Source organism: Nerophis lumbriciformis, linkage group LG30, assembly GCF_033978685.3.
Source record: "Nerophis lumbriciformis linkage group LG30, RoL_Nlum_v2.1, whole genome shotgun sequence".
NCBI lineage: Eukaryota > Metazoa > Chordata > Actinopteri > Syngnathiformes > Syngnathidae > Nerophis > Nerophis lumbriciformis.
This window is the reverse complement of record NC_084577.2, coordinates 23,755,087-23,775,086: the sequence shown is the minus strand read 5'-3', so window position 1 is coordinate 23,775,086 and position 20,000 is coordinate 23,755,087. Positions and strand designations below refer to the sequence as shown.

The 20,000-nt window shown below is 41.0% G+C and overlaps 2 protein-coding genes across 2 annotated transcripts in view; both read right to left on the bottom strand.

Moving 5' to 3' along the window:
• Positions 1–4,424, bottom strand: part of cpda (carboxypeptidase D, a) — an 83,276-nt gene extending 78,852 nt beyond the window's left edge. Inside the window, exon 1 of the mRNA XM_061925828.1 lies at positions 3,704–4,424. Within this exon, the coding sequence (XP_061781812.1) occupies positions 3,704–4,341 (638 nt within the window). The 5' untranslated portion in view covers positions 4,342–4,424. The remainder of the gene's footprint in view (positions 1–3,703) is intronic.
• An 8,006-nt stretch (positions 4,425–12,430) lies between these two features.
• On the bottom strand, positions 12,431–18,994 carry cryba1a (crystallin, beta A1a). The gene is made up of 5 exons (XM_061925827.1): positions 18,923–18,994; positions 18,674–18,792; positions 14,970–15,111; positions 14,726–14,868; positions 12,431–14,656 (listed from the first exon to the last, which is right to left on the bottom strand). The coding sequence occupies exons 1-5, from the start codon at positions 18,959–18,961 to the stop codon at positions 14,509–14,511; spliced, it is 591 nt and encodes a 196-aa protein (XP_061781811.1). The 5' UTR covers positions 18,962–18,994; the 3' UTR covers positions 12,431–14,508.
• Between the last annotated feature and the right edge of the window lie 1,006 nt (positions 18,995–20,000).

Sequence of the window (20,000 nt, the reverse complement as noted above, 5' to 3'; positions counted from 1 at the left end):
GTCGCTCCGTCAATCGCTGGAACGCAGGTGAGCTTCGGTGTTGATGAGCAGATGAGAGCTGGCGTAGGTGGAGAGCTAATGCTTTTAGCATAGCTCTGTCGAGGTCCGTAGCTAAGTTAGCTTCAATGTTAGCAACAGCATTGTTAAGCTTTGCCAGGCTAGAAAGCATTAACCGTGTAGTTAGAGGTCCATGGTTTAATAGTATTGTTGATTTTTTGTCTATCCTTCCAGTCAGGGGTTTATTTATTTTGTTTCTATCTGCAGTTAAGCCCGATGCTATCACGTTAGCTCCGTAGCAAAAGTGATTCACCGATGTATTGTCGTGGAGATAAAAGTCACTGTGAATGTCCATTTCGCGTTCTCGACGCTCATTTTCAAGAGGATATAGTATCCGAGGTGGTTTAAAATACAAATCTGTGATCCACAATAGAAAAAGGAGAGAGTGTGGTATCCAATGAGCATTTGTATCTAAGGTACGGTCAGAGCGAAAAAAGACACGTCCTGCACTGCACTCTAGTCCTTCACTCTTCCACAAATCTTTCATCCTCGCTCAAATTAATGGGGTAATCGTCGCTTTCTCGGTCCGAATCGCTCTCGCTGCTGGTGTAAACAATGGGAAAATGTGAGGAGACTTTCAACTAGTGACGTCACGCTACTTCCGGTACAGGCAAGGCTTTTTTTTATCAGCGACCAAAAGTTGCGAACTTTATCGTCGATGTTCTCTACTAAATCCTTTCAGCAAAAATATGGCAATATCGCGAAATGATCAAGTATGACACATAGAATGGATCTGCTATCCCCGTTTAAATTAAAAAAAAAATTCATTTCAATAGGCCTTTAACTCATTCTCTTTCTATGCCACATCAATGTGGAATGCGCTCCCAAAAGGTATAAAAGAAAGGGCATCTCTATCCTCCTTCAAAACCGCAATAAAAGTACACCTCCAGGCAACTTCAACCCTAAACTTACACCCTCCCCGGATTGTTAATAATCAAATGTAAACAATCAAATGTAGATACTTTTCTTATGCCTTCTGATATCTCTCTCTCTCTCTCTCTATGTCCACTACTTGCTGTACATATCCCATACTTGCCAACCTTGAGACCTCCAATTTCGGGGGATGGGTGCGGGGGGCGTAGTTGGGGCGGGGCGTGGTTGGGGGCGTGGTTAAGAGGGGAGGAGTATATTTACAGCTAGAATACACCAAGTCAAGTATTTCATATATATATATATATATATATATATATATATATATATCCCCGCGACCACGAAGGGAATAAGCGGTAGTAAATGGATGGATGGATGCATATATATATATATATATATATATATAAGAAATAATTGACTTTCAATGAATTCTAGCTATATATATATATATATATATATATATATATATATATATATATATATATATATATATATATAAAAGAAATACTTGAATTTCAGTGTTCATTTATTTACACATATACACACACATAACACTCATCTACTCATTGTTGAGTTAAGGGTTGAATTGTCCATCCTTGTTGTACTCTCTGTCACTATCTTTCTAACCATGCTGAACACCCTCTCTGATTATGCATTGCTGTGTGGCATGCACAAAAGTGCTTTCATCAAATGCACTAGATGGCAGTATTGTCCTGTTTAAGAGTGTCACAACATTGCTGTTTACAGCAGACGGACTGCTTTACTGTAGACGTTCTTTATATTGTGGGAAAGCGGACTCAGGTCCGCATGGAGCTGGAGGGGGCGTGGCCTCCAGCTCCGCCTGAATTTCGGGAGATTTTCGGGAGAAAATTTGTCCCGGGAGGTTTTCGGGAGAGGCGCTGAATTTCGGGAGTCTCCCGGAAAATCCGGGAGGGTTGGCAAGTATGACATATCCTACCAAGTCAGACCTACACTGTTTCAATATCCATTTCTCTGTTCTCAATTGTTGATGACGGATGATAACAACCAAACCTAACCCCCCCCTTCCCGAATTGTAAATAATGTAAATAATTCAATGTATACACCCTGATTATTATCTTGTGGGATGACTGTATTATGATGATAGTATATATGATAGTATATATCTGTATCTGTATCAAACAAGTTGAAAAACTTATTCGGGTGTTACCATTTAGTGGTCAATTGTACGGAATAATCCATACCTGCCAACTACTCCGGTTTTCCCGTAATTAGTACGGTTTTCATCAACCTATTCCGGGTTACGGTTGCAGTGATAAAAAATACGTTTTTTCATTCATTTAAAAAAAATATTTTTTTTAAATGCGCGAGGCTATTTATAGCACCGCTGCCAAGCACGAGGCACCTGTTGCCATTGTTTCCAAACGAGCGAACGATCATGGAATCAGCCGGAGAAACATCGCAAACGAGTCTTAAACCGAAAAGAAAACTGCAGTCATTCCGTAAAGAATATTCAAAAGCCTATCCGGGAATAATTATCCGTTCCAAAAAGGGTGAAAACTACGCGAATTGCACCTTGTGTAGACAAGATTTTTCGATCGGACACGGAGGAATTAGCGATGTAAAAGACCACGTTGGGACAAAAAAAACACAAGTCTAATGCCATTGCTAGCGATACAAGTGGAAAACTTTCAACGTTTTTCGGATTTTAGCCACAAAAAGGTAATGACACCAATGTTATCTATTGGAATTGTTTAGTACTGTTATACTGTTAAAAGTGTTTATACTATTTATGCTTTCAAGTCCAAGTTGAAGAAATCTTGTTAAATGTTGACAGCATAACTACCAAAATACAGAAGTATGTCCTTAATATTTTTGCAGTGCTATTTCTGTTGAAAAGTTCAAATGATTACATTAGAGATGTGATGTGCCACTTTTCAAGTGTCTGATGGCTTAAATTAATTTTCATTAATTTTTCATATTTTGAATTCTTTTGAAAGGCTTACAAAAAAACTACATTTGAATTGTAATTCCATGCTATTGACAGGACTATTAATTTTAATGAAGTTAGCTTACCATGTTTACAGTATGATAATTGTGATAGAAATGTGAATTTTAGGCACAGAATATTTTTTACAATTGAACAAGGCAGTAGATTATACAAGCTTGGACAGAAAGTTAATAATGACACCAATTTTTTTTTTTTATGGAATTGTTTAGTACTGCTTTACCATTTGTTTACTGTAAAAAGTGTTTATACTGTTTATACTTTCAATGAACAAATTGAAGTCTTGTGAAAGGTTGACAGGATAACTGGCATTAACTGTCAAAATAATTTCAAACTATTGAAGTTAGCTTACAGAATAAACATGTCAATCAGCCCATATGATTTTTGCTGTAATATTTTTGTTTTGAAAAGTCACGGTGACTGATAGAAAAGTGATGGTTTTAGCAACATTTTAACCTGTCTGAATGCTAATAATCATTTTGCGTCAGGGGGCGAAGCCTGAACCCCCCACCAGGACTTTGTCCTGGACCTACCGGGGCCTGCGGCCCCTGGACCCTGGCTACTAGGTTTTTCTGATTTCAAAAGTTGGCACGTATGAAAATATGTACTTCACTGTGCAACCTACTAATAAAAGTCTCAATCAATCAGAGAAATGGACATTGGAACAGTGTAGGACTGACTTGGTAGGATATGTACAGCAAGTAGTGGACATAGAGAGAGAGATCAGAGAGCATAAGAATAAGTAATAAATGAGTTGCTAAATGTTTGCAAAGATCATTCTATACTCACTTTTTGTCCTGAATCCATCTCATCACAGCCAGCACCTCCGGGATGGTATCAGCCGTTGCAGTGACGCCATCATACTGGTCGGGGAAGCTCCTGTTCAGGTCCATTTTCTTCGCATTGTTCCTCCCCCCGGTGTGTCCGCCACAGTCCCCCTCCTTGGACACCTCGAAGCCGTCCGGGTTCATACTGGGCATGATGTAGATGTCGGTGGTGTTCACCAGCGCGCCGATACGCGGCTCCCGGTCGTATTCGCTCAGCAAGTACTCCACAAGGTAGACCAGGACCTGCCTGGACACGGTCTCGTCGCCGTGCATGTTGCCCACGTACTTGAACCCGGGCTTCCCGGGCGAGTCTACGAGGGGGTCCCTGGTGATGCGCATGGTCCACAGCTCCCGGCCCTGCACGGACTGGCCTACGCTGGACAAGTTGGCTATGTGCGGGTACTTCTGCGCGTACGTCCGCAGGCGGCTGGTTAGTTCCACATAATTGTAGTATTTGTTGTAGTTTTCCTCCGTTTCCGCCGTCGGGGCGCTCCGTCTCCAGTGCAGTCCGCTGGCGTCCGCGTCGCCGAGGCGGGTCGCGAAATAGAGAAAAGAGACGAAAAGTGACACCCGGAGACTCCGCGTCTTGCCGTGTTCCATGTTTGTTTGTCCGCGACGTCCCTTCGGAGAGAAAGGCAACGTAGAAGCTGTGTTTTCTTTGTCAGCACTTCCGGTCTGGAGCGTCTTCTTCCGTTTCACATAAAGAGGCGGGGCTTCTAAATGAGGAAGTGTTTATTATTTAAAGGTAGACTGTCAAATAACTAGGGGTGTGGGAAAAAAATCGATTCGAATTTAAATCGCCATTCTCACGTTGTACGATTCAGTATCGATTCTCATTTTTGGGGCAGAGGGCGTGGTCAGGGGCGTGGTTAAGATATATATTATAAGAAATACTTGACTTTCAATGAATTCTAGCTATATATATATATATATATATATTTTATTACACACATATATATATATATATATATATATATAAATTAAATAAATACTTGAATTTCAGTGTTCATTTATTTACACTTATACACACACATAACACTCATCTACTCATTGTTGAGTTAAGGGTTGAATTGTCCATCCTTGTTCTATTCTCTGTCACTATTTCAGAACACACACATTATACAAATATACATTATAAAATCAATAAGAAAACGGGAGCTCTAATTTGGGAGTCTGAATTAGGATCAGAAGTTCCTATATAAACACTCACGTCGCCATTTTGTATTGATTACTGCAGCTGTGCACTGGATTCATTCACAAATACAAACTACAACTCACAAACACTTTAGAGTTAGGCTCCACCATCAGAATGTGTACTTAAACTTATAAAGATCACTTGGATATTATTCAGTGAGTTGATTCACCAAAACTAACCTGTTATACAGGAGGAAAAAGCACACAGGACGTTTCAATTGTTCACAGACTGGTCGCTCTCATCAGAATGACAAGACACTTCCGGTCTGCAGGTGATAGCATTCAATTGGGAAGAAACGCCCTACTGCCCCCTACTGACCAATGTGAATACTGATAAATGTGTAATGACAGCTCCAAAAACGAATTCAAACCACAAAATAAAATAAATAAATCAACACAAAAATGTGACACATTATGGGTGGGTCACATATGCATGTACAGTAGATGGCAGTATTGTCCTGTTTAAAAGTGTCACAACATTGCTGTTTACGGCAGACCAACTGCTTTACGGTAGACGAATACTTGACTGCTGTTGTTGTGTGTTGTTACCGCGCTGGGAGGACGTTAATGAAACTGCCTAACAATAAACACACATAAGAAACCAAGAACTCGCCCTCGATCATTAGCTGTTTATGTTGTGGGAAAGCGGACGTGTGAACAGGCTGTCAACACGTCACTCAGGTCCGCATGGAGCTGGAGGGGGCGTGGCCTCCAGCTCCGCCTGAATTTCGGGAGATTTTCGGGAGAAAATTTGTCCCGGGAGGTTTTCGGGAGAGGCGCTGAATTTCGGGAGTTTCCCGGAAAATCTGGGAGGGTTGGCAAGTATGTTATTAATAATTAATGATATTTATCTTTTACGGAAGGTTTTTTGTAGAGAATAAATGATGAAAAAAACACTTAATTGAACGGTTTAAAAGAGGAGAAAACACGAAAAAAAATTAAATTAAATTTTGAAACATGGTTTATCCTCAATTTCGACTCTTTAAAATTCAAAATTCAACCGAAAAAAAGAAGAGAAAAACTAGCTAATTCTAATCTTTTTGAAAAAATAAAAAAATAGTTTATGGAACATCATTAGTAATTTTTCCTGATTAAGATTAGTTTTAGAATTTTGATGACATGTTTTGAATAGGTTAAAATCCAATCTGCACTTTGTTAGAATATATAACAAATTGGACCAAGCTATATTTCTAACAAAGACAAATCATTATTTCTTCTAGATTTTCCATAACAAAAATTGTAAAAGAAATTCAAAAGACTTTAAAATAAGATTTATATTTGATTCTACAGATTTTCTAGATTTTCCAGAATAATTTTTTTGAATTTTAATCATAACAAGTTTGAAGAAATATTTCACAAATATTCTTCGTCGAAAAAACAGAAGCTAAAATGAAGAATTAAATTAAAATGTATTCATCATTCTTTACAATAAAAAAAAAAAAAATTACTTGAAAAAACTTGAACATTGATTTAAATTGTCAGGAAAGCTTGATAACACACTGTGTCCAATATTTTCACAAAGATAAAATAAGTCATATTTTTGGTTCATTTAATAGTTAAAACAAATTTACATTATTGCAATCAGTTGATAAAACATTGTCCTTTACAATTATAAACGCTTTTTACAAAAATCTACTACTTTGCTTGCATGTCAGCAGACTGGGGTAGATCCTGCTGAAATCCTATGTATTGAATGAATAGAGAATCGTTTTGAATCGGGAAAAAATCGTTTTTGAATCGAGAATCGTGTTGAATTGAAAGAAAAATCGATTTTGAATGGAATCGTGACCCCAAGAATCGAAATTGAATCGAATCGTGGGACACCCAAAGATTCACAGCCATAATATATACAGTATATATATATATATATATATATATATATATATATATATATATATATATATATATATATATACATATATATCACCAACACTGACAAATGTTATATTATGCAACACGAGTGTTCACATGTGGTGTGGTAATTATCATCGGTGGCAAGTGCGTCATACGAGGGTTGTCCGATATCAATATTTTGGTACCGGTACCAAAATGTATTTCGATACTTTTTTAAATAAAGGGGACCACACAAAATTGCATTATTGTCTTTATTTGAACAAAAAATCTTAGGGTACATTAAACATATGATTCTTATTGCAATTTTGTCCTTAAATAAAATAGTGAACATACAAGACAACTTGTAAGTAAACAAACAAAGGCTCCTAATTTAGTCTGCTGACATATGCAGTAACATATTGTGTCATTTTCCATGCCTTTATTTTGTCAAAATTATTAAGGACAAGTGCCAGAAAATAATTATTAATGTACTTGTTAATTTACTGTTAATATCTTCTTACTTTCTCTTTTAACATGTTCTATCTACACTTCTGCTAAAATGTAATAATCACATATTCGTCTGTTTTTTGGATGCTTTACATTAGTTTTGGATGATACCACAAATTTGGGTATCGATTCGATACTGTCAGGACTTGGTCCGGGGTGTTTGCTTTTCCAGGATGCAGCGGAAAATTGGCACGGGCGAGACGGGAACCAAGGTACATGATTTATTTAATATATCAAAAAAGGAATAAATGAAAGCGCGCACAGTGGCGGAGAATAAACTATGAAAAAACAAAAGACTATAGCAAAAAGTACAAATGAAAAGCACGCACAGTGGCGGAGAATAAACTATGAAAAACAAAAAGAGTATAAACATGGAACAAAAACTTACTTGGCTTGGACAAAAAAGGAGCAGCGTGAACATGGACATATGAAACAATGGACGTAGCATAAATGTGGAGTGGTATGGGGTGCGAGGTCGTCAGAAAGAAAAACTGAAAAACACTGAACTTAAATACTATGGACATGATTAGTGAAAGCAGGTGCGTGACTCAAAACGTGAAACAGGTGCGTGACGTGACAGGTGAAAACTAATGGTTGCTATGGTGACCAGACAAGGGAGTGAAAGACGGAAACTAAACAAAACATGACTTAAAACAAAACATGATAATACAGACATGACAGAACCCCTCCCTTAAGGACAGATACCAGATGTCCAAAACTTAACAAAAGTCATGGGAGGGCGGGAGGGGGACATGGCGGTGGGTCGCCAGCCCAAGTGGCCCCGAATCCACCGAGGCAAAGTCAAGTGGCGGCGGCGAGTGGAACGCCGCTGCAGCAGGCGAGGCGGACGCCCAGGGATTGGCCACATTCGTGGCCGACTGGGAGGTGGGCGCACTTGGCGTGGCGGGCGACCAGGTAGCGGCCATATCCGTAGCCGACGAGGAGGCAGGCGCGTCGTCAACTTGGCAGGCGTGGCAGCTCGGCGTGGCAAGTCAGGCGGCGAAGCTCGGCGTGACGCGTCCAGCGGCGAAGCTCGGCGTGACGCGTCCAGCGGCGAAGCTCGGCGTGGGTCTTGGTCTTGGTGTGGGTCTTGGTCTTGGCATGGCGAGTCTTGGTCTTGGCATGGCGAGTCTTGGTCTTGGCATGGCGAGTCTTGGTCTTGGCATGGCGAGTCTTGGTCTTGGCATGGCGAGTCTTGGTCTTGGCATGGCGAGTCTTGGTCTTGGCATGGCGAGTCTTGGTCTTGGCATGGCGTGTCTTGGTCTTGGCATGGCGTGTCTTGGTCTTGGCATGGCGGGTCTTGGTCTTGGTCTTGGCATGGCGGGTCTTGGTCTTGGTCTTGGCATGGCGGGTCTTGGTCTTGGTCTTGGCATGGCGGGTCTTGGTCTTGGTCTTGGCATGGCGGGTCTTGGTCTTGGCATGGCGGGTCTTGGTCTTGGCATGGCGGGTCTTGGTCTTGGCATGGCGGGTCTTGGTCTTGGCATGGCGGGTCTTGGTCTTGGCATGGCGGGTCTTGGTCTTGGCATGGCGGGTCTTGGTCTTGGCATGGCGGGTCTTGGTCTTGGCATGGCGGGTCTTGGTCTTGGCATGGCGGGTCTTGGCGTCGTGGAGCTGCGACTGGCGGCACTTGGCGTCGTGAAGCTGCGACTGGCGGCACTTGGCGTCGTGAAGCTGCGACTGGCGGCACTTGGCGTCGTGGAGCTGCGACTGGCGGCACTTGGCGTCGTGGAGCTGCGACTGGCGGCACTTGGCGTCGTGGAGCTGCGACTGGCGGCACTTGGCGTCGTGGAGCTGCGACTGGCGGCACTTGGCGTCGTGGAGCTGCGACTGGCGGCACTTGGCGTCGTGGAGCTGGTACCGGAGCTTGGCGTCGTGGAGCTGGTACCGGAGCTTGGCGTCGTGGAGCTGGTACCGGAGCTTGGCGAGGAACTTGGCATGGTGGAGCTGGTGCGGCAACAGGTGCTAGCCTTGGTGCAGGTGGAGGTGGCCTAGCTGGGGGTTGCGGCTTGGCAGGTCGGAAGACTGGTGGTGGCGGCCGTGAGGGAGGCTGTGGCTTGGCATGGTGATGCCGAGCCACCCCACCAACACAGCTCCCGACCCCAGCCCCCCCCTCAAGGGGCGGATACCAGACGCGCTCCCTGCGGTCTGGAACTCTCTGTAGGGGTGGGCGGGGGATGGCAGAAATGTCCCCTTTATTTTGGCCAAATTGTTTTGTTTTTTTATCCCCCACCTGGGGTTGTGTGGGCGGTAAAAAAGAAAAAAATTGTGACGGGGGCGGGACTTGAGTCTTGGGGGGCGGGGCATGAGTCTTGGGGGGCGGGGCATGAAATTGGGATGGCTGTGACTGACTAGACCTGATTTCTAAAAACATGTTTTGATAATGTTTTATCAAAGACATGGCAGAGTTTTTAGCTGGAGGCGGGTGATTTAAAGAAAAAGTATTGAAACAAAAATCCTGGTCTGTGATGTCATCATGGGAAAGCCGGGCAGACTGCTGCTTGCTTCCGCCCGGAGGGGGCGGGGCTTGTGGGAGCGGCGTGTCCTGCTGGCTCGAGGAAGTTTTTCCCCGTCCTTGGCGACGTTTCCGGGACGGGAGCGACGCGCCGATCGGCACCAGCTTGCCTTCATTCCCCCACATCATCCCCCTGCGCTCCCTGGGGGAAAAGCGCAGCGTCTCTGCCTCCATGGCGCGCAGCACCTCCCAAGAAGCTTCGTCCTGAATGTCCAACTCGGCCAATTTAGGTGCGGAAAAGCGGGTCTGCTGACGACCTACTGTCAGGACTTGGTCCGGGGTGTTTGCTTTTCCAGGATGCAGCGGAAAATTGGCACGGGCGAGACGGGAACCAAGGTACATGATTTATTTAATATATCAAAAAAGGAATAAATGAAAGCGCGCACAGTGGCGGAGAATAAACTATGAAAAAACAAAAGACTATAGCAAAAAGTACAAATGAAAAGCACGCACAGTGGCGGAGAATAAACTATGAAAAACAAAAAGAGTATAAACATGGAACAAAAACTTACTTGGCTTGGACAAAAAAGGAGCAGCGTGAACATGGACATATGAAACAATGGACGTAGCATAAATGTGGAGTGGTATGGGGTGCGAGGTCGTCAGAAAGAAAAACTGAAAAACACTGAACTTAAATACTATGGACATGATTAGTGAAAGCAGGTGCGTGACTCAAAACGTGAAACAGGTGCGTGACGTGACAGGTGAAAACTAATGGTTGCTATGGTGACCAGACAAGGGAGTGAAAGACGGAAACTAAACAAAACATGACTTAAAACAAAACATGATAATACAGACATGACAGATACCAAGTAGTTACAGGCAGAACCAGTACTTTTTAAAAGCGGTATAGTACCAAATATGATTTATTAGTATCGCGGTACTATATACTAGTACCGGTATACCGTACAACCCTGCGTCATACCATATAGCTATTCAACCTACCATTCTAAGTTAAGGTTTGATTATGGCGGACATATTTGTATAATCTTTGCTATCTGGATATTTAACGGTACCGTGATTCAAAGTAGCATTGCAGATAGTTTTAAAAGGCCTAACATTTTTTTTTAACTCTGTTAACTTTTTTGCATTAAAATTCATTTGGAAGTGTATTAGACAATAGGATAGTTTTACAGACAATATTAAGAATAAATACTCAACGTTTTCTTCTTTTCTATTAAACATGGTTATGTTATTTTTTATTTGGGCCTTTTCTGATTACATAGCTGCAGCTGATTCTAAAGGGAGGGGGGTCGTAAACAGCTGTTGCACTCGGTCATAAACAGTTCAAATAAAAGGTGCCTGGAGCTGTGTCAGGTCTGCTCCCTCTCCGCTTTGTAGATCTCGGGTCAGGACAAGGTCTTCCTGTGGCTGTCAATAGATCAAAGAAACCGACTCCTCCATGTCGCATCCCATCGCACACAGTGGAGTTTTACAAGCCATTTGCTTGATAAGATGAAAGACAGCTTTTGTCTTCTCGCAGGGCAGCCTGAACTAATGGGAAAACAATTTGTGTGATAACTTATATACAATTATTCTGACATAAAATGTACCGTTAATCGTGAATAAATTACATGTAACTATTTGATGATTTAATTAATCATTTAATAATTTCATAAAATATTTCAAAAATTTTTTAATTTTTTTTTTTTTTACAATTTAATTCATTTATGATATAATGATTTTTTAAATAATTGAATTAAAATGTGTGTCAGCATTCCAAGCATTAATTTGATCCGTCACATATCCGACATCCAAGTCAGAGGGCGGACTATAACATACACACACATACTCACATTTTGTTTGCAATTGGTTTTTAATCTTCATTATTTACTTCAAGTTATTACAGTGTGTCTCTATAAACATATTTTTTTATTTTTTTAAATACATTTTGGCCAAAGGGGGTGCATTTCAATTTCTTACACACTTGTTATTACATATGTTGGACAGAGGGGGAGCACTTCACATTTTTACACACACTTGTTATTTCATTTGTTGATCAGAGGGGGAGCACTTTTAAAATGGACACACAGTCCATCCATTCATCCATTTGCTACCGCTTGTCCCCTTTCGGACTCACCTTCTCATTCAATGTGTTTTCTTTATTTTCTTGACTATTTACATTATAGATTGTCACTGAAGGCATCAAAACTATGAATGAACACACATGGAGTTATGTAACTTAACAAAACAAGGTGAAATAACTGAAAACATGTTTTATATTCTAGTTTCTTCAAAATAGCCACCCTTTGCTCTGATTACTGCTTTGCACTCTCTTGGCATTCTCTCGATGAGCTTCAAGCACGCCTGTGAAGTGAACAACATTTCAGGTGACTACCTACTTTTATATATAGTATTTAAAGTGTGCATTTTTGGTATTAAAACAGACTTTTATCGAGAGTAGAACCAATTATTCATGTTTACATTGTTTCATATGGGTAACTCTGCTTCACTATACAATTTTTTCAATTTCCGAACCATTTTAAAGAACCAATAATGGAGGTTCCACAGTACTCAAATATTCGTTATAAATTAACCAGTTTTGTTAGGCCCAAGACAGTGGAGACATATTACAACCACAGTACGTTAAAGTTAGAATATTTCTGCAGGTTGATAACCGCGGATTAAAATACAGACGCTCAGTAACTGTTAGCATCAGACTCTTTATTATACTCGTCCATTTTGGTGACATCTTAACTTCACAGACATCTGAAGACACCAGTGTGTACTGGAATGCTTATAGAGGAAGAATTAAGTAAGGGGTACTAGAATGCTTATAGGGGAAGCATTAAGTAAGGGGGTACTGGAATGCTTATAGCGGAAGCATTAAGTAAGGGGGTACTGGAATGCTTATAGAGGAAGCATTAAGTAAGGGGTACTGAAATGCTTATAGGGGAAGCATTAAGTAAGGGGGTACTGGAATGCTTATAGAGGAAGCATTAAGTAAGGGGTACTGAAATGCTTATAGGGGAAGCATTAAGTGAGGGGGTACTGGAATGCTTATCGGGGAAGCATTAAGTAAGGGGGTACTGGAATGCTTATAGCGGAAGCATTAAGTAAGGGGGTACTGGAATGCTTATCGGGGTAGCATTAAGTAAGTGGGACTAGAATGCTTATAGGGGAAGCATTAAGTAAGGGGGTACTGGAATGCTTATCGGGGTAGCATTAAGTAAGTGGGACTAGAATGCTTATAGGGGAAGCATTAAGTAAGGGGGTACTGGAATGCTTATAGGGGAAGCATTAAGTAAGGGGGTACTGGAATGCTTATCGGGGTAGCATTAAGTAAGGGGGTACTGGAATGCTTATAGCGGAAGCATTAAGTAAGGGGGTACTGGAATGCTTATCGGGGTAGCATTAAGTAAGTGGGACTAGAATGCTTATAGGGGAAGCATTAAGTAAGGGGGTACTGGAATGCTTATCGGTGTAGCATTAAGTAAGTGGGACTAGAATGCTTATAGGGGAAGCATTAAGTAAGGGGGTACTGGAATGCTTATAGGGGAAGCATTAAGTAAGTGGGACTAGAATGCTTATAGGGGAAGCATTAAGTAAGGGGGTACTGGAATGCTTATAGGGGAAGCATTAAGTAAGGGGGTACTGGATTGCTTACAGGGGACGCATTAAGTAAGGGGGTACTGGATTGCTTACAGGGGACGCATTAAGTAAGGGGGTACGAGAATGCTTATAGGGGAAGCATTAAGTAAGGGGGTACTAGAATGCTTATAGGGGAAGCATTAAGTAAGGGGGTACTGGAATGCTTAAAGGGGAAGCATTAAGTTAGGGGTACTGGAATGCTTATAGGGGAAGCATTAAGTAAGGGGGTACTGGAATGCTTATAGGGGAAGCATTAAGTAAGGGGGTACTAGAATGCTTATAGGGGAAGCATTAAGTAAGGGGGTACTAGAATGCTTAAAGGGGAAGCATTAAGTAAGGGGCTACTAGAATGCTTAAAGGGGAAGCATTAAGTAAGGGGGTACTAGAATGCTTATAGGGGAAGCATTAAGTAAGTGGGTACTGGAATGCTTATAGAGGATGTATTAAGTAAGGGGTACTGGAATGCTTATAGGGGAAGCATTAAGTAAGGGGGTACTGGAATGCTTATAGGGGAAGCATTAAGTACGTGGGGCACTAGAATGCTTATAGGGGAAGCATTAAGTAAGTGGGGTACTAGAATGCTTAAAGGGGAAGCATTAAGTAAGTGGGTACTGGAATGCTTATAGAGGAAGCATTAAGTAAGGAGGTACTGGAATGCTTATAGGGGAAGCATTAAGTAAGGGGGTACTAGAATACTTGTAGGGGAAGCATTAAGTAAGGGGGTACTGAAATGCTTATAGGGGAAGCATTCAGCAAGTGGGTACTGGAATGCTTATAGAGGAAGCATTAAGTAAGGGGTACTGAAATGCTTATAGGGGAAGCATTAAGTAAGTGGGTACTGGAATGCTTATAGAGGAAGCATTAAGTAAGTGGGTACTGGAATTCTTATAGAGGAAGCATTAAGTAAGGGGGTACTGGAATTCTTGCAGGGGAAGCATTAAGTTAGGGGTACTGGAATGCTTATAGGGGAAGCATTAAGTAAGGAGGTACTGGAATGCTTAAAGGGGAAGCATTAAGTAAGTGGTACTAGAATGCTTGTAGGGGAAGCATTAAGTAAGTGGGTACTAGAATACTTGTAGGGGAAGCATTAAGTAAGCGGTACTAGAATGCTTGTAGGGGAGGATGATGTCTCACTGCTGGATGCGACGCAGCGACTGCACCTGAAAAGACTGAGCGTGGGAGCCCCATTCCCTGTAATGTTTGTACTCGCCGCCATGCCGGTCGCACTCCATGACGTACTGGTAACCGCGGTAACCAGGGAACTGGTAGCACACCCATCTGGGACGAGAAAAGGGTAGAGGCGATGAGGTCTGCACGGCGTTAGACGTGAACGTTGATGTGACTTACGCGCCGCTCTGGACCTTCATGGACCCGATCTCATTGGTCCCCCAGCCCATGGCCTGCAGAGACGGGCAGTCGTCGCTTATCTCCCACTGCCGTCCCACCAAGTTGTCCTTCTCATACACCACTATCTTGGACTCCTTGCGGTCCTGTCCACACAAGCAGGCCGGCACACATTCTAAAGGGTCTATTTTTAGCCGTAATGAGAAGTGAGTCAGCTGTTTTTTGGAATGGGCCAAGAAAGACTCACAGCGCAGCAGATGGGGCGGAAGGACGCCATCCTCTCAGTGTGGTAGGCGTTGCTGCCGCTCCAAGACTCCCAATGAGGATATTCTCCTCTCTCCAACACAAATTGCTGTCCACAGAAGCTGGAGTGTTCATATCCTGTCCAACTGCTCCCCACAAAATGTCATAATTAGCACGTGTCGCTTGTTGAGGCTTGCTCGCAGGAAGCCACTATTCCTCCGACTCGCTTCTCCATGAAAGTCTCGGGCAAACTTTTCACCGACTTGGTTCTAACACGCACAAACATTAGGGCGTGACAAATCTAGTCTGGACAAGCGTGTAAATCAGGGGTGCTCATTACGTCGATCGCGATCTACCGGTCGATCTCGGAGGGTGTGTCAGTCGATCACCAGCCAGGCATTAAAAAAATAGTCCTAAAAATGAGCGATCATAAATCTTCACTATGACGTCACTTTCGCCACTTGATTGACATTCACGGCACCCGAGGGTCTTCTGAGAAATGAGCTGCCAGCTCATTAAAATTACCGACTGGAAGGCGAGAAACACTTTATTTCAACAGACTCTGGCGCCGTACCTGTCGTCAAAACTCCAAAGACCGACTGCACAGTTGCACAATAAAAGCTCTGCTTCATCCTGCCTGCGCTACCAAAATAAGAGTCTCAGAAAGCTGGCGTGCACAAGCTAGCAAGCTAAGGAGTTTGCCGACAATGTATTTCTTGTAAAGTGTATACAAAGAAGTACGGAAGCTGGACAAATAAGATGCCAAAAACCAACCACTTTCATGTGGTATTGGACAGAAAGGAGGTCTTTTTTTCTCCTCCATTCGAAAATGCGGACGTTATCATCACCACTGTCTGATTCCAATCAATGCAAGTCATCAGAATCAGGTAATACACCAACTTATATTCTTGTCTTCATGAAAGAAAGGAATCTATATGTGTTAAACATGCTTGTATTATCTTTAACCACCTTTAACTTGTTAACAATATCAACTATAAGTGTTAAACATGCTTGTATTATCTTTAACCACCTTTAAGTTGTTAACAATATTAACTATATGTGTTAAACATGCTTGTTTTATCTTTAACCACCTTTAAGTTGTTAACAATATTAACTATATGTGTTAAACATGCTTGCATTATCTTTAAACACCTTTAACTTGTTAACAATATTAACTATATATATTAAACATACTTGTATTATCATTAAACACCTTTAATGTATTAACAATATTAACTATATGTGTTAAACATGCTTGCATTATCATTAAACACCTTTAACTTGTTAACAAAAACATATATTTCATAAATAAGTAAATATAAATTATATATATGAGGTAGATCCCCACGACTTGATCAATTGAAAAGTAGCTCGCCTGCAGAAAAAGTGTGAGCACCCCTGGTGTAAATCATTCTGTGGGAAGAAAGCACGCGTTGGTAATAAATGGTTCTTTTAGAGCAGACCTGGGCTAATTAAGGCCCCGTTAAGCTTTTCAATCTGGCCCGCCGGACATTCCCAAATAATTTTCTTAGATCTTTAAGATGGAAAATGTAGCTGCCATTATGACTGACCATACATCCTCTTTTCCCCGGACATGTCCTCTTTTGCGGGGCTTTACGGGCTGGGGTTTCTTAAATGCCTCAAATGTCTGGCATTTTGAGTCAGGGTTGCGTGCATTTTCAATGTACGTCCAGGGTTAAGAAGGGGTTAAAAACAAAACAAGTTGTGAAGGTGTGCGCACGCAGCAACATTCGTGAGGGAGGGGCAGAGACAGGGAGAGCGAGAGAGCGAGAGAGTGGATTTATTGACATACTTGCCAACCCTCCAGATTTTCCCGGGGAAACTCACGAATTTCAGTGCCCCTCCCGAAAGTCTCCCGGGGCAACCATTCTCCCGAATTTCTCTCGATTTCCATCCAGACAACAATATTGGGGGCGTGCCTTAAAGGCACTGCCTTTGCGTGCCTGTCCAAAACAATAATATTTACGGCTTTTCACACACACAAGTGAATGCAACACACACTTGGTCAACAGCCATACAGGTCACACTGAGGGTGGCCGTATAAACAACTTTAACACTGTTACAAATATGCGCCACACTGTGAACCCGCACCAAACAAGAATGACAAACACATTTTGGGAGAACATCCGCACCGTAACACAACATAAACACAACAGAACAAATACCCAGAACCTCTTGCAGCACTAACTCTTCCGGGACGCTACAATATACACCCCCGCTACCTCCTATACCACCCCCACCTAAACCCCTCCACCCCAAACCCCACCCACCTCAACCTCCTCATGCTCTTTCAGGGAGAGCATGTCCCAAATTCCAAGCTGCTGTTTTGAGGCATGTTAAAAAAAATAATGCACTTTGTGACTTCAAAAATAAATATGGCAGTGCCATGTTGGCATTTTTTTCCATAACTTGAGTTGATTTATTTTGGAAAACCTTGTTACATTGTTTAACGTTCCCTAAGATCCTCTTCATCCATCCATCTCACTGTCCCTTTATTTAAACTGTCCACCATGGGTGCCCGAGTTTTCAGCCACTCTGCCCCACATCTTCGGAACTCTTTACTACCAGACCTTCGCAACTTAGATTCAATATCCCTCTTCAAATTAAGACTCAAAACACACCTATTTCTGACTGCCTATTCATTGTAATCATCTTTTCTTCTCTATCTTTGTTGTTGTTGTTGTTTTTTTATCCAATTTGGTTCTAATTGTTGTGATTTTGTACGGTGTCCTTGAGTGCCCAGAAAGGCGCCTTATAAATAAAATTTATTTTTATTATTATTATTATTAATGCATCCAGCGGGGCATCACAACAAAATTAAGCATAATAATGGATATATATATATATATATATATATATATATATATATATATATACCGTATTTTTCGGACTATAAGTCGCAGTTTTTTTCATAGTTTGGCTGGGCTCCAGTGCGATTTATATATGCTTTTTTCCTTCTTTATTTCGCATTTTCGGCAGGTGCGACTTATAATCTGGTGCGACTTATACTCCGAAAAATACGGTATATATATATACATATATATATATATATATATATATATATATATATATATCCATCCATCCATCCATTTCTACCGCTTATTCCCTTCGGGGTCGCGGGGGGCGCTGGAGCCTATCTCAGCTACAATCGGGCGGAAGGCGGGGTACACCCTGGACAAGTCGCCACTTCATTGCAGTATATATATATATATATATATATATATATATATATATATATATATATATATATACATATACATATATATATATATATATATATATATATATATATATATATATATATATATATATATATATATATATATATATATATATATATATACACTCATACTCCGAAAAATACGGTGTATATATATATATATATATATATATATATATATATATATATATATATATATATATATATACCGTATTTTTTGGAGTATAAGTCGCACCGGAGTATAAGTCGCACCTGCCGAAAATGCATAATAAAGAAGGAAAAAAACATATATAAATCGTACTGGAGCCTGGCCAAATTATGGAAAAAACTGCGACTTATAGTCCGAAAAATACGGTATATATATTTGTCTCTGTCTTGTGACGAGACCGGACCAGAGCCAGCTGGGGTAGGCTCCAGCTCCCCCTGGCGAGGACCAGCGGACAGCCGGAGGGACATTTAGGACTTACGCTCCACATTCCACCTTCAGTGAGCGAATGTTGTCCATGCCGCATTGCGCCAAGGTCTGGCAGGAGGAGGTGAAGTCCCTCCGCTTGCCCTGGAAGTTCTCCTGGTCATACACCGTGATCTACGGGAGGACATGAAGGCACACATGTAGTGCGCACGTGGCTGACACACAACACACGCACAACAGTCATGAAGAACTTTGGTCATTGTGCAGCATTTTTGCAAGGTGCAGTCAGCAGAGGGAGACTCACCTTCCACGGTCCCAGCAGGTCGGCCTTGTTGAGAGCCATGCTGTCCCGTCTAATAGCAAAGACTTAGCTGGCGGGGAAGAAAAATAACTTAATTCATCCCACAGTTAGGACATTCTGAAATTAGTGCAGTAAAAAAGCAGGATGTAATCTAATTTTGCGGTATACACCTCAGTGTCAAATGTATTATTACTTGACCTGTGAAAAAGCTAACATTGGTAATTGGTATGCTAGTTTTGTTTTTTGTTTTTTTAGCTAATTTTGTAAGAATTCACCTCAGGGTCAAATTTATTGTTACTTAACAAATGATACCTGTTAGCATGCTAACATTGGTCATTGGTATGTTAGCTTTTATTTAAGCAAATTTTGGAGGTTTATACGGAGCCCCTAAAGGGACATGGGGGAAATTTTTTGTAATTTTTTTTTTAGACATGTATCTCTATCTGAGATACATGTCTAAAAAAAAAAGAAAAAGAAATTACACATTTTATTTATTTTTTTATAACTTTATAAAAAGTTTCTCTTGCGCACAAGATACATGTCTAAAAATTTTTTTTTTTAAATTATACATTTTATTTTTTTTATAACTTTATAAAAAGTTTCTCATGCGCACGAGATACATGTCTATTTTTATTTCTTTTAGACATACATCTCGTGCGCACGAGATATATGTCTAAAAAATATATATATATATATTTTTTTTTTTTGGACATACATCTAGTGCGCACGAGGTACATGTCTAAAAAAAAAAATTATAAATGTTATTTTTTTTTATTTTTATAACTTTATAAAAAGTTTCTCGTGCACACGAGATAGTTTCTTGTGCGCATGAGATACATGTCTAAAAAAAAAAAAAAATTATACATTTTATTTATCTTTTTTTTATAACTTTATAAAAAGTTTATGGTGCGCACGATATACATGTCTAAAAAAAAAAATTATACATTTTATTTTTTTATAACTTTATAAAAAGTTTCTCTCGTGCGCACAAGATACATGTCTAAAAAAAAAATATTTTTTTATTTTTTTAGACATGTCTCGTGCGCACGAGATACATGTCTAAAAAAAAATTATAAATTGT

Bases quoted from the DNA above. Each gene is read 5' to 3' on its own strand.
- cryba1a (XM_061925827.1), bottom strand. From the start codon at position 18,961: ATGGCTCTCAACAAGGCCGACCTGCTGGGACCGTGGAAG. The intron at 18,793-18,922 runs GTGAGTCTCCCT...GTCCTCCCGTAG, and splicing joins ACCTGCTGGGACCGTGGAAG to ATCACGGTGTATGACCAGGA. The intron at 14,869-14,969 runs GTGAGTCTTTCT...TTGTGTGGACAG, and splicing joins TCCGCCCCATCTGCTGCGCT to GACCGCAAGGAGTCCAAGAT.